This window comes from Micromys minutus, assembly GCF_963924665.1.
Source record: "Micromys minutus genome assembly, chromosome: 2".
NCBI classification, from domain to species: domain Eukaryota; kingdom Metazoa; phylum Chordata; class Mammalia; order Rodentia; family Muridae; genus Micromys; species Micromys minutus.
This window is the reverse complement of record NC_137971.1, coordinates 25,825,818-25,838,701: the sequence shown is the minus strand read 5'-3', so window position 1 is coordinate 25,838,701 and position 12,884 is coordinate 25,825,818. Positions and strand designations below refer to the sequence as shown.

The 12,884-nt window shown below is 43.9% G+C and overlaps 1 protein-coding gene across 1 annotated transcript in view; it reads right to left on the bottom strand.

Annotated features, from left to right (window-relative positions):
* Window positions 1-12,884, bottom strand: part of PANK1 (pantothenate kinase 1) — a 64,520-nt gene that overhangs the window by 9,721 nt on the left and 41,915 nt on the right. Inside the window, exons 3-5 of the mRNA XM_080911343.1 lie at window positions 7,481-7,734; window positions 2,325-2,501; window positions 1,701-1,824 (exon numbers count right to left, since the gene is read on the bottom strand). Coding sequence (XP_080767469.1) covers window positions 1,701-1,824; window positions 2,325-2,501; window positions 7,481-7,734 — 555 coding nt within the window. The remainder of the gene's footprint in view (window positions 1-1,700; window positions 1,825-2,324; window positions 2,502-7,480; window positions 7,735-12,884) is intronic.

Sequence of the window (12,884 nt, the reverse complement as noted above, 5' to 3'; positions counted from 1 at the left end):
ACACAAACAACTCAGATTCTGGAAATACAGTGCTCCCCACTCTATGAAACAGCTAAAGTGAAAGACTCTCGAATCAGCAACTGCAGCGCAAGGCCTGACGACCTCGGTTCCGGGGAAATCCGATGCAGCCAGTGCTGGTGCTGAGAGTCTGCACTAATTCAGCAGCCTCTAAAGAAGCCTTGGTCCCAGAGTGGGCAGTGAGTCAGCCACTCCATCCATGGGACGGCACAGGAAACACCCAGACTAGTCACTCAAGCCAGCAAATCACACGCATCAATTCTCCAGTGTAAAAAATATGACGGCTGGCCTCATCCAAAGGGATTATGATACCTGGCTCACTCCAGCAGGCAGCAGGGCAGGAGGTGACTCTGGAAAGCAGGGGAAAGGGCACAGTTGTTCTGTGGTGCAAAGGGTGTCACTATGCAACTGACCTTTGAGAGCCAAGAGCACAGCCAGCCTACCCACATATTAGTCTTACAGCTTATTTGGCTACTTGGGAAAACACCCTGCAAAGGTTAATGACAAAAAAAAGAAAGAAAGAAAGAAAGAAAAACAAACCCCAGCTTTCCAATGAATCTCATGACCAAAGTGGACTTTGAGAAGACATGTCTCGGGAGCCTGATCACCAGCTTCCCATCTGAGCCCATGTTGACTAGGGACTCCCAGTTAATGCCAACTGCTCTGCAGGTGACAGTAACATACTCAACTTAGAACCAGCATCCAAACAGACAGACAAACAGATGTGCCTTGCACCCCAACACTGCTTGGCATTGACTCCACAGGTCCCCAGGAGCTGCTGTTGAGGGCGGTTGTGAGCGACCTGACATGGGGACTGGGAAACTGGGCTCAGGTCCCTCACAAGAGCAGCATGAGTTCCCAACTCCTGAGACATCGTTCCAGCCCCTCAAATAGGCATTGAATCTGTACAATTCCATTTATTGATCTAGGTAGTGTATGTGTGTGTATGTGTGTGTCACACTTATGATTTGAACTATCTTTTGCATGCATATCATATTTCTATTAAAATTACATATTGACCTCCTGTGGTTCATATATATTTCTCCTATTACCTGTTTCATTCTCCAAGTTCTTTTGCTTATCTTCCTAATGCATCTCATGGAGAGGATTGTTCTACTTCTTAAACCTTGTTTCTCAGAAAGAGGTTGCACTTCCCCCCCACTCAAAAAAAAAAATTAGCAATCTTTCAATTGCTCGAAAGGTTGTTAATAACGCTATGTCTGTCCTCAGTTCTGCGTTCTCCTTACTCCTGCGGCTCTGGCTGGCCTTGGCTGTCGCGAGCTCTCTGTGCTTTGATAGCCCTGTACAATGCTGCTTGAACTCCATGCCACAAGGCAACACTGTAAAGAAGCTGAAAGCAGAGAGAATATCGAGTGTTGCTGGTGAGGGCGGTTTTTTGTTTGGTTATTTACACATACACCCAGGGCTTTCCCCACGTCTCAGCAGAGTCCACGGCTGTGCTGTGGGTTAGAAAGAATGGAGTGCGAACTGGAATTTTTTAACCTGGGTCTCTATTTAAAAGTAAATCCCACCCTCTCCCCCTCACTCACTGTAACCTTCTCATGTCCAAGAAGGCGTGACCACATAATAAAGGGCACGTTTCCTCAGAATGACAACAGTTATTATACTGCCAAAGACGATGCAGGGGGATGGCCCCTGGTCGCCTCAGGGTTAAACCTTACCTCGTTCAGTGCACACATCCGAGCAATGGAACCAATGTTGTTGGTGATGGTGACCAATGTGGCCCGGGCGAGGTCTTCCTTGCTGATGGACTCCCTCTTTTCTTTGCTCATCATGTTGCCGAAGCTATGTTGGGAATATTATTGAGAGCGTCAAAGTCATCCTCAGCCAGGACCCGAGCTTCCACCAAGGTTCTCTGGGAAGCACTATGAGTAATCCTTCTGAGACTCAAAGAAGCTGCTATCATGGCTTATAAGCAGGACAGCATTACACTATGAATGGCTGGCTGCTCCCTTCTTAGCAAGGGACAAAGCAATGGGACTATTAATGGGAGAGAAGCTTGTAATGCTTTTAGATAAGAATGGAACAGGAGAAACTGTGGCACTTTCCCAAACCTTCTTTCAAAGCTGCCTTACTTTAAGCACACGTATCAAGTGGTAAACGTTTCAGCGCTTCATTAAGAACAGGAATCAATTCTGAGATCTGACAGGATAGGTATTTGCACCAGGCTGGTAGGCTGACATTTATTTAAGAAGAAGAAAAAAACCACAAGGCTAGATGAATGGTCAGGGCAGAAAGCCTGCTTCCTGTGGATTCTCTAAAGCTCCTAGCCACTTAGTCTCTACCTTGATGCTACGGCAGATCCTTGAAGGCCAAATCGTTCATAGTCTCCTCCGTAAATGTCCTTCACCAGCTTATCAACATTGGTGCTGTCGCCTTTAGCTGCCATGTCCAGAGCTTCTTCAAAGGTCTCACAACCAGTCAGCAAGCAACATAGGCCTAGGAATGTCCCACCTCCAAGACTGAAGGAACAATAAGGTTCATTTTTAAAATCTGTGCTTTGTGATATGCCCATCCAAGTCCCCAGCTACATCAAGGCTATTAATGCGGATTCAGAAAAATGCAGAAAGACAAAAGAGTGCTTTGTTGAAGAGCAGAGGGGCACCTGAGTCAGGGGCCAGCATTACAACAGAACTTGAGGATGGACTGGATCCGAACAGAGAGCAGCACTAAGATTAATCATCAGGGAAAACTTGCCCCTAAATTTGAGAATATAATTGAAAACGACTTTCACTGATTTCTGTTGTGAGACCTTCAGCCAGCTACTAGCCTAGGTTCCGTCAGCTCACCTACGGGAGGGGCCAAATCACAGTTCCTGTTGGAGTAGTCTGATGGCAGCATGGGACCAGAGACATGGGTGATGTCAGAACACCCTATGCAACTAACCGTAAATTCACAGGGACAGAAATGGAGTTCAGACTGATGACTACAGAACCGGTGCCCTGGGACGACAAAGCCAACATGTGACTCTGCCCCAGCAGCTAGCCTGGGAGGCTGCCTTTCCTGATCCACCTCTCTAGAGTATTCGTCTCAATCTCCTTGGGAGGAAAACTACCTCCTCTCTAATAAAATAGTGTTTTCTACTAGTCTTTGGGAAAGGGTATTGCTTATTTCTAATTGGTAATATTTTCTAATTATTACTATTGGGTAGCCAATAATAAAATCGCAAAAAAAAAAAAAAAAAAAAAAAAAAAAAAGTCACAAACGGTTCCAAGGCTTGACCCATGTTTTAAAAACCTTTCCATTAGAAGGTTATGATTCCAAAATAGTTCTTGTTGTCAAAGTTAGAAATTAATGACAGTAGCTGAGAATAAGATGAATTCTGCATTAATAATCAAAGCTACCTGGTGTCATGAAAACCCAATTCAGGGAACTAAACTACAATTAGGAAAGTAATGGCAAGAAAGAGAGCCTCAATTCTTACATGCTGGCATAGAGTTCTCTCTGGTTTACCATGCTTCAACTGGTTCTGAAGCTTCAAAGAGCCACTAGTTTTGGTGTGTGTGTGTGGGGGGGAGCGTGCATCTGGACACCAGCTTTTAATTCTAAGGGGGAAAATTAACTAAGATTCAAGAAGAAAATGTATGGCAAATTATACTGATTATCAATAACTGCTGTCAAGGAGCCTCCAGATTATAGACAGACACATAGTTTTTAAAGTTGTATTTAAAATAAAACTGTGCCATAATCTCAGACTGTAATTCTTAGAGAGAGAAAAAAAATCCTTCAACTCCAGAGTTCTTTATTCCAGGGCCATTTATGTTGCTGCGTACAATCAGTAAAATCTACCCATGTCTCGAGTGTGGCATCACGAGATCACAAGGAAACAAAGAGGCACACACAAAGACAGTCTACCTTCATCTGCACACCAAACCCCACAAGCATGTTTAATGAGAACAGTTGCTGTGTGTACGCCGCCTACATTTTCTTGTTTGCTCCTTAAATACTTTTTTAAAAGGGTCTTTGTTCGAACTTTCAGCTTTGACACTTTTTGTCCCTGATAATCTTTGTTTGAGCCACTGGGCATCTACCTGGACCAAGGCATTCAACCACCAACTCCAAATGTAGGCATCTGGAGACACTGACTGACTTAGAAAGAAGGGAATTCATCTGCTGTGGTGCTGCTATAGCTCAGAGTGGGAAGCAGGAAGAGAAAATGGTTCCAGATAAAAAGCCAGCTGAGGAAGCAGGCATCATCTGTACAGCCGGGGCTGCAGACGGGGAGAGGACGGTCACGTCACAGAGCCTCTGCTCTCCTGGCTCCTATTACCCTCAGCCTTCTTATTTAGTCGAGGCATTTCCTTGCTCACAAGCTTCTTTTGGCAGACATGCAAAAAAAAAAAAAAAAAAATCCTCAGTATATCAGAGGCAAAATATATAGATAAGAAAGGGCACTGGATACTATCACTGCTCATCAGTGAGAAGAGCTCGTCCGCTACTCATTTTAGAAACTGAACTGGCAATGGCTGTTGAACAGTGGCCATCAATGGGCATTCATGTGTATTCCATGTGAATGATCAGGAGAGATGCACTGTTCCTTCCACAGAGGCTACAGAGTTATTTTCTTCTTCTTAATGGACTACATGGTGCAATTGACTAATTTTCCTCCCATTTTCATACTGAGATGTGGACTTGTGTTGGGGGGGGGATACAATCTAGGAGGCAGAGAAAGTATACGAAACCAACTATTTAAAACTTGTAAAAAGAAACGGATGTCATGGGATAACATGGCTTTTCACAAAGACTTACTGGGTAGGTGGCTCAGTTGGTAAAGTACTTGATGAACAAGCATGAGGATTTGTGTTCCAATCTCTAGCAACTATGTAAAGATTTGGGCATGATCATGTGCGTGTGCACACACACATGTACCTGCAGACACACACCCCCACATACACATACCCCCACCCCCCCACACACAAAGCCACCTGTGATTCCAGTACTTGGAAGGCTATGGCTGGCTTACTGTAAAAAACTCAAGGCCAGTTCTAACTGCCTAGTGACACACTGCCTCAAAAAACACAATCAAAAATGAAATCCACCAAAATAACAACAAAGTATGTATAAAAATTATATAAGAAAAAAAGAATTAACAAACCCCTAGGGCTATGTCTCTTAGTTTATGAGAAGCAAACTATTTTTAAAAGGTTACACCATTTGCTTCCATCAATGGTCCCTAAGGGCTGGGGAAATATCTCAGTTGTAGAGAGCTTGCTTAATACCAGTGGTCCCCAAAGTGTCTTACATATTAATTCTTATCACTAACCCTAACTGTGTATATCTGTTGTTTTCTAAAACTTCCGGGCTGGAAGTGGTGGCACACACCTGCAATGTTAGCAGTCGGGAGACAGGAGGATCACAAAGGGCATCCATCAATACCTGGGGTTTGCGAGTAGTACTTTACGTGTGAAGAAACCATGCTCCACAATTAGTTCCTTAGCAGCTTCTCAAGGTGATACAGATCCCTGGAGTCTGCACATGTGAGAATGGATCTCTGCTCTTGTTCCTTAGCCACTGTGTGTGCATCAAGAGTGTAACTACTTTTGACTGGAAAATGTGTAGCTTGTTAGAAGAACCTGGAGAGCAGCTTTACTCCTAAGAGAAGTCGGCAGTTATTGTAAAACTCACACCTTCGCCAGGAAAACACTCTAAGGTAGGTCTATTTAGCTAAGTATTCCTATCTATCCTGATACGCCTGCCGGTCCTAATGGGACCATGGGATCAGTGTTTATTCCTGGCCAAGCAAGTAAGCTACTGTATTCTTAACAAAAAGAAAAAAAAAAAAAAGATGTGTGCTGTGCCAGGAATTACGGTGTGCATCCCAGCACTCAGGGGGAAGAGGCGGGTGGATCTCTTCGAGTTTGAGGTCAGCCTGGTTTCTATAATGAATTCCAGGCCAGTCAGGCCTACACGGTGATAATGAATAATAAATAACAAATAATACTATTAAATAAATAATAAAATCACAACTAAAATCCAAAAAGGTGCATGCCTCGAAGAAGTTTCTAAACATATCTGATACTACATTCTGAACCCACACCGACTTCAATCAGAGTGTGCGTGTGCACCAGGGTTTCTCGACTGTAGCACTACTGTTTGGGAGTTTTCTATATGTCTTCTGCTATTGATGGATCTGCCCTAAGCATTAAAAAATTTTATCAGTATCTCTGATTTCAACCTGCTACATACTGTTGGCTCCCACTGTTCCAAATGTAACAGCTAGAAATGTCTTAGGACGCTGGCTCACATCACCTTCCCCAGGACCAGAGAGACACTGACAGCTCCACCCCAATTCACAGAAACACACTGAAAAGGCAGAACTTTCCTGCTATGGGTGAAGAGCGCTGCAGAGTTTCCAGTGCTGGAAGCAAAACAAACCAACAAACAAATCAAGTGGCACCTTTCATGGCAGAAATGAGGATCCTGAGCCCAAGTAACGTGCCATGTTCATCTGCCAACATTGCTGGCACCAACAAAGAATTGGTCTCAACACCATGTGCTGAGGACACTCTCCAAGGCACTAGTCCTTTGAAGTTCCTGTAAAGATGGGTTTCTGTGGTCTAGCAAGTTGAAGGAATGCTTCATACCAAAGCAGCTTAATTTTGTTCATAGTGGGCTCTCTTTGTGACTTCTGACAACAAATCCTTCAGCCATGTTGAGCTGCCCATTAACAGGAAGCTGAGACTCTTTGCCCTTCATGGGTCTTTGAGTGCAAGAACAGATAAATAAATAAAAAAGCCACAGCCTTTTCTGACCACCAGGGGTCGCAGGGCTGTGTTCCTTTGGTACACTGCATCCCAACAGCCCTATGAGCTGCCCTGACTTCTCGCTTACCTGAAAAAAGGAAAAAAAACCATTCCTTGTAAGCCTTCTGTTTGCTGCTTGGAATGATATGTTGTTTCACGCCATCTTTCCTGCCTTGACACCAAAAATGTTCCAAGAGAAAGGTTCTGTGAAGTATCTCTGACCAATCAGGGCTTGTAGTCTCTCCCGTCCTTCCAGCACACCTACCTGCTGGCAAACTAACGTGTGCCGCCCTCCTTCACCCACCCTGAGAAGTACCTTCAGCAGACAAAGACCTTATGTTATTAACCTCTATAAGCATCATCTTCTTCTCCTCTAATGCATCACCCAATAAGCTGGTTATGATGACTCATGTCTAGACTCCCAGTACTCAGGGGGCAGAGGCAGAACTGTGAGTCTGAGGTTAGCACAGGCTTATAAAGTAAGCTTCAGAATAGCCTTACCTACAAGGGAAGATGCTGCGTTCAAAACCAAACAAAAGCAAACACCCAATAAACCGCTTTTTGTTAGTATAGGAGCCCAACGTACTTCTTTAAAAAAAAATGTATTTGATGATAATAACCTTTCACTATATGCTGCTCATTACGAAATAGGCATGGCTTAAGCAGAAAGAGGCTCTCCTAGTTGGAAGCATGTTTACCTGGTCCCCGTCACTCTCTTGTAGTTGTCCTTGGAGTACACTGCCAGAATGCTGACACCTGAGCCCATGTTAACCAGCAACATAGGGTATGGGTTATCCAAACAGTATGGCTTCTTTTGACACAACTCGGGATTTGTGGGGTTTTCGAAATAGTAACACTCTGGCTTGCCGTTGAAGCCAACCGAGTCAACGTAAAGCAGGCCCTGAATCAAACAGTCCAGTTCATCCAGTTTATGCAGCTGCAGGTCGGCAATCTAGGAGAGAACAAAACCCTGTTAGATGCTGTGGTCTGATCTAGTACTGAGAGGAGCCTGGGAGGTATGTGCTCTCTACGAGATTTGCTTTCAAAGCAAAGCTCTCATACCCCTCTGGTGTGAAAGCGCTGACAAGCAGCCACTGCAAGAAAAATAGCTATGGTACAAGGACAAGGACTGACTGGTGTCAGGAAAGGACTCATTAGCCTGTGAGCTTGGCAGCCTGGATGCGCTTGCTTTAACTCTCAGAACCTGAGAACATAGTCTTATCTGGAAAGCAGATCTTTACAGATGGGAAACTCGAAGCCATCATCATTGGTCATCAGGATGGATGCTTAACTCCAAGGGCAGGAGGCACATACAGAAAAGGTCTAAAGGCCAGAGGAAAAAGCCTTTGAAGAATAGACAGATGCCCGAGTGCTGTACCATGATCTCTGGGGTACCAAGAGCAAGCAGGCACTGGGAAAGGCAAGCAGTGTGATCTCCCCACAGCCTCTGCACAACTGTGTTGATGCCAAGGCTTTGACTGAGGGCTACTGGCCTCAAGAATTTGGATGGAAGAAATCTCTGTTGTTGTAAGGTGCCAAATGTGTGGCAAATTGTCACGAAAGCCAAGAGTGGTGAGTACATTAGAATATTCAGAAGCCAAGCAGAATCCTACATATGCCTGACAGAACGTGGGGTCAAAAGGCCTGGGGGTGGAACAGAATCCCCTCTGAGTCCACGAAGCCCCCTGCCACACTTGGCTCTGGAGCAGCTGGGCCTGGCTTTGAAGTCCAGGTCTAAAGCTTACTTAACAGAGGTAATCTGGGGTGAGTTATTTGGCTTCTCAGTGTTGCTGTGAAGATTCCATGATACTATCTACATGGCCCCCGCCACACACACAGGCTTACTAGCTAAGGGGCCTAGGATTGTCCTTTCAGAATTCTATGAGGTAAAACCTCCCTTCTTGGGGACAGAAAGAGAGGGTGCTGAAATATATGTGATAAAAAAGCAGAAAGGGGGGCTGGAGAGGAGGCAGGTCAGCCAGAGGCAAGCAGGAAGTTGGACACCATAGGGTGGGAGGTGAATGATGACAGATAAACCCTCCTCCACCACTTTAGGTACAGAGAGGAAAAGGGAAACAGAGCTGGCTGTTGGCTGGTCTGAGCCAAGGTTGTATCCTTAAAAGTTTAACTCCTAATATCACTGCCTCAGGTCTAAGTTGGTAATCATTTTCCCTGACAATGATTATGTATGTAATACACACATACATACATGCATACATACATACATACATGCATACATACATGAACAAACAAATGACTAGGGCTGTAGCTCAGTGGTAGAGTGCTTGTACTACATGCATAAAGGCCTTGGTAAAAACCCAGTACTGCAACAAACAAACAAACAAAAAAAATAAACAAATAAATAGATAAATAAAATGAAGAAAGCGATGGTTTGATTCACACACAGAGAAAGAGAGAAACAAAAACCAGGAGGCTGGATTTGTGGCACATATCTCTAGTCACACTAATGATGTTGACATAGGGACATCATTAGTTCAGGACCTGCCTTGCCTATTCAGCTGATAAAATAATATAAAGCAAGACAACAACAACAACAGAAATTACCATCACCGACAAAAACGTCCAAGTAGGTTCTGTTAGTCCTACTCAATGGCTGGACCAGGAAGTTAGGTAAGTTCCCGTAAGTGACACAGGACAAGCCAGCAGACACCTCCCTGTGATTCTGTTTTCATTTTATTTGCTACTGTTAAAAATACGAATTGCTGTTGTTATTGTTACAACAGATAAATAAATAGCTACATTTGGGAGATGGTTTGAGCCAGAACGGACTTATGTTTGGGCTCTCCAGCACTCAAGTTAAAAAGGTAGGTGCTATGGCTTCAGACACGCAATCCTAGCTGTTGGGAGGTAAATACAGGAGGATCCCTGGAGCTCTCTGGTGGGCTAGCCTTGCTGAGTTTGTATGCTCCAGACTAAGTAAGAGACCCGGCCTCAAAAGCAATGAGGTGACCGACAGCAGTGTGAGCATTAGGTGTACAGACTGTGGGCCCACTCGCCCACACATTCCACACAGACATGAACACAAGGTGACAGCTCCAAGGAAACTTGACTTTGTGTCACTCGAATGGATTCTCTATTTAACAGCACTGACAGAATCTATAGGTGTGCTACAGAATAAAAATAGGTCACTGGCCTGGTGACAGAAGTAACATTGATACACAGAAATAAACCTAAGAAGTGGCCCAAAACAAATGAGTTCCATAAATGTTTCCAAATGTTTCATTTTTATCAAGTGAAATGTTTAAACACGGTACACACAATTTACATTCTAAGAGGACAATGCTACGGGTATAGAAGTGTCCAGAGGCCTGAAAAGCCACAGGGGTATACACAGCAGGGTACATACTATGTCTTCTGTTCTCGGTTCCACAACCTGAAATCTGCGTCTCTGGTCAGTCTGGCACCTCAGCAGTGCTTTGGTTCTGTACCAACCACTGCTCTTAAACACTGCTTAATAGTCACTTAGTAAATGAACAGGGAAAGCTGTCACCTCAAGGGTCAGCCCCAAACCTAAAGTGGTGATTTTTGTCAGCCAGTCTTAGAGACATAAGTTAATCTGTTTAAATATTAATCACATGCTCATCAATAATATTGACAGCCACTTTTAGAGCCAACATCGTAAATATGGACAGAGACAATGTATCCAGCTAGATGCCCTGGAACTACCCAGGGAGGAAGAAACACGTACAGCTTTGGTCTGAAACACTGTTTCCATTTTCCCTTCAGCAGAAATCACACACATTTTCAGAAGGATAGATATTTTTGGAGCCTAAAGTCATGAAAGTCCAAAAAAAAAAAAAAAAAAAAAAAAAAAGAAAAAGGTAAACAAAGTTCATGGGTCACTTTTGTAGAGACCCTGTGGATAAAGGAGAGATTCCCAGGTTCAAATAGTGAGTCAGACTGACAACAGAGATTTCCAGTTAGGTAATCTGAGGTTCAGGATACTTTTCAGTCTGTACACCTTGATTTACTTTGGGAAAAGCTTAAAACCAGCCTTTAAGATCCTAGCTATGGAGGAATGCTTGCCATGGGCTGGAGTTTCCAGTCACCAAAGGATGCCAAAAGGGGGGTAAGAGAACAATGGGTGCCTTGGACTGGGAAAGCATAACAGAATGCTGAGGATTGGGCTGTATCGAAAAGACAACCTGCTCAGATCTAATTCACCCTCAGCCGGCTGCTGTGCTGGGTGTGACAATGGATCCAGTACTGCCTCAGGAGCCTACATTTCAAGAGCCAACAGCTTTTCAAGCTGCTCTGGTTTAGATGTGGGGTTTTTTTTGTTTGGTTTTTTTTTTTTTTTTTTTTTTTTTTTTTTTTGGTTAGCTGGTTGATTGGTTGGTTTTTGTTTGTTGGTTGGTTTTCCTCGAGATTCCATGCACTGAGCACACGGTTTCCAGGAGCTGATGGAAACCCCCCTCCCCCACTGGCTCTCAACAGCACATCCAGCCCTGAAGAGTGTCTTCTCTGGGAGCTGGAAGCTAAGTTTTCTGAGTCTCTCTTGCTAAGAGAATCCACTCCATGGCCAGGGTATCATGCTACTTAGACTTTTAAAGTCTGTCATGGCAACCCATGCCTGTATTCCAGCCTGGGAAGGCTGAGACAAGAGATCAGCCTGAACTTAGAAGACAGAACCTATTTAAAAAAAAAAAAAAAGTCCAAAATGCAAATAAAACCCTTTCTCCTTAAAGGGAAAGAGGGAGGGGAAGGGGAGAGAGAAAGAAAGAAGGACAGAGGGATGGGGAAGGAGAAGGGGGGAAAGAGAGTCTAGAGTAGGTGACTTGAATTCCTGAGCCTCCTGACTTAATAGGAATGCACCATTATGCCCAACTACACCTTTCTTTATAGAGTTAGACTGCCTGAGGCATTTTATTCTAGCAACCAAAAGTTGACTAATAAAACAATCATGTATATAGCTTAACTATAAGGATATATTCTGTGTTGTTAGGGGATTTCATCACTGTTCAAACTGCATAGAGTGTAGTTACACAAGCTAAGACAGGACAACCTTCCTAGACAATAGTCTTTGGGACCCCTGCTATATATGCTATTGAACAAATACTCTTATGCACCGCATGGCTGTATATGTCCTCATCCTGATCTTAAATGAGCCTTGAACCATGGCAAGTTTAATTATCAGAGCCAGCAACCAGGCCATGGAGCGTCCATTAGTTTGAGCACAGCACAGTAAGCAAGGTGCAGTGCAGCCGTCAGCTCTGGGGCAAAGGCCTAGGTCTGTAGTGCTTTCTAACGCCCATGATGTGATTCCTTCTGACCAAGGTCAACTGCAGAAACCCCAGCCCAACTCCACTAAATGCAGAGACGGAAAGAGATGTGTCCCGGGGCCTTTAAAGCCAGTAAAAGTGGGCTCCAGTCCCTTATTACCTGCACCTCATATTAGCACTTTGGGGGGTCTGAGTTATTGTGCAAATTCATGGTGAGAGAGAACCAGTCCAGCAAGCTGCCCTCTGACTCCCCAGGTGCACTGTGACATACCCATAACATATTCCACATAAATAAATCTAAGTTTACTTTGCAATGTGGAATGAATTTTGGCTTGGGATTGGGCCAGAATTCCCAACAATTTCTCAAATCTCCCCTAAACAGTTTTATTTTTTCCACTTTGAACTACATATTCATGCAAAGCAGTGGTCTCAACATTGACAATTATACAAAGTATAAATTATATGTCTGAAAATATTTAAAGATGCGCTATGTCCTGCAAGAATCAAACATTCGATCAAGATTTAATCCAGTATGCAACACTAACCCATCACATTCATCACTATCAAACTTGCTTTCATTTTTAATAAAGGCAAAAGTATATGTACATTAAAGAATTGTTTAAAATAGTTTGGGGTGGGTGGAGAGATGGCTCAGTATTTAACAGTGTGCACGACCCTTGTAGAGGACCCAAGTATGGCTCCAGGCATTCGCATCCCAAAGCTCACAACTGCCTGTAACTCCAGCTCCAGGGGATTCGAAAGCCCTCTTCAAACCTCTACAAGCACCTGCATGCACCAGTTCATACCCCCCTCCAAACACACACACACACACACACACACATCTAAAAATAAAGTAAAT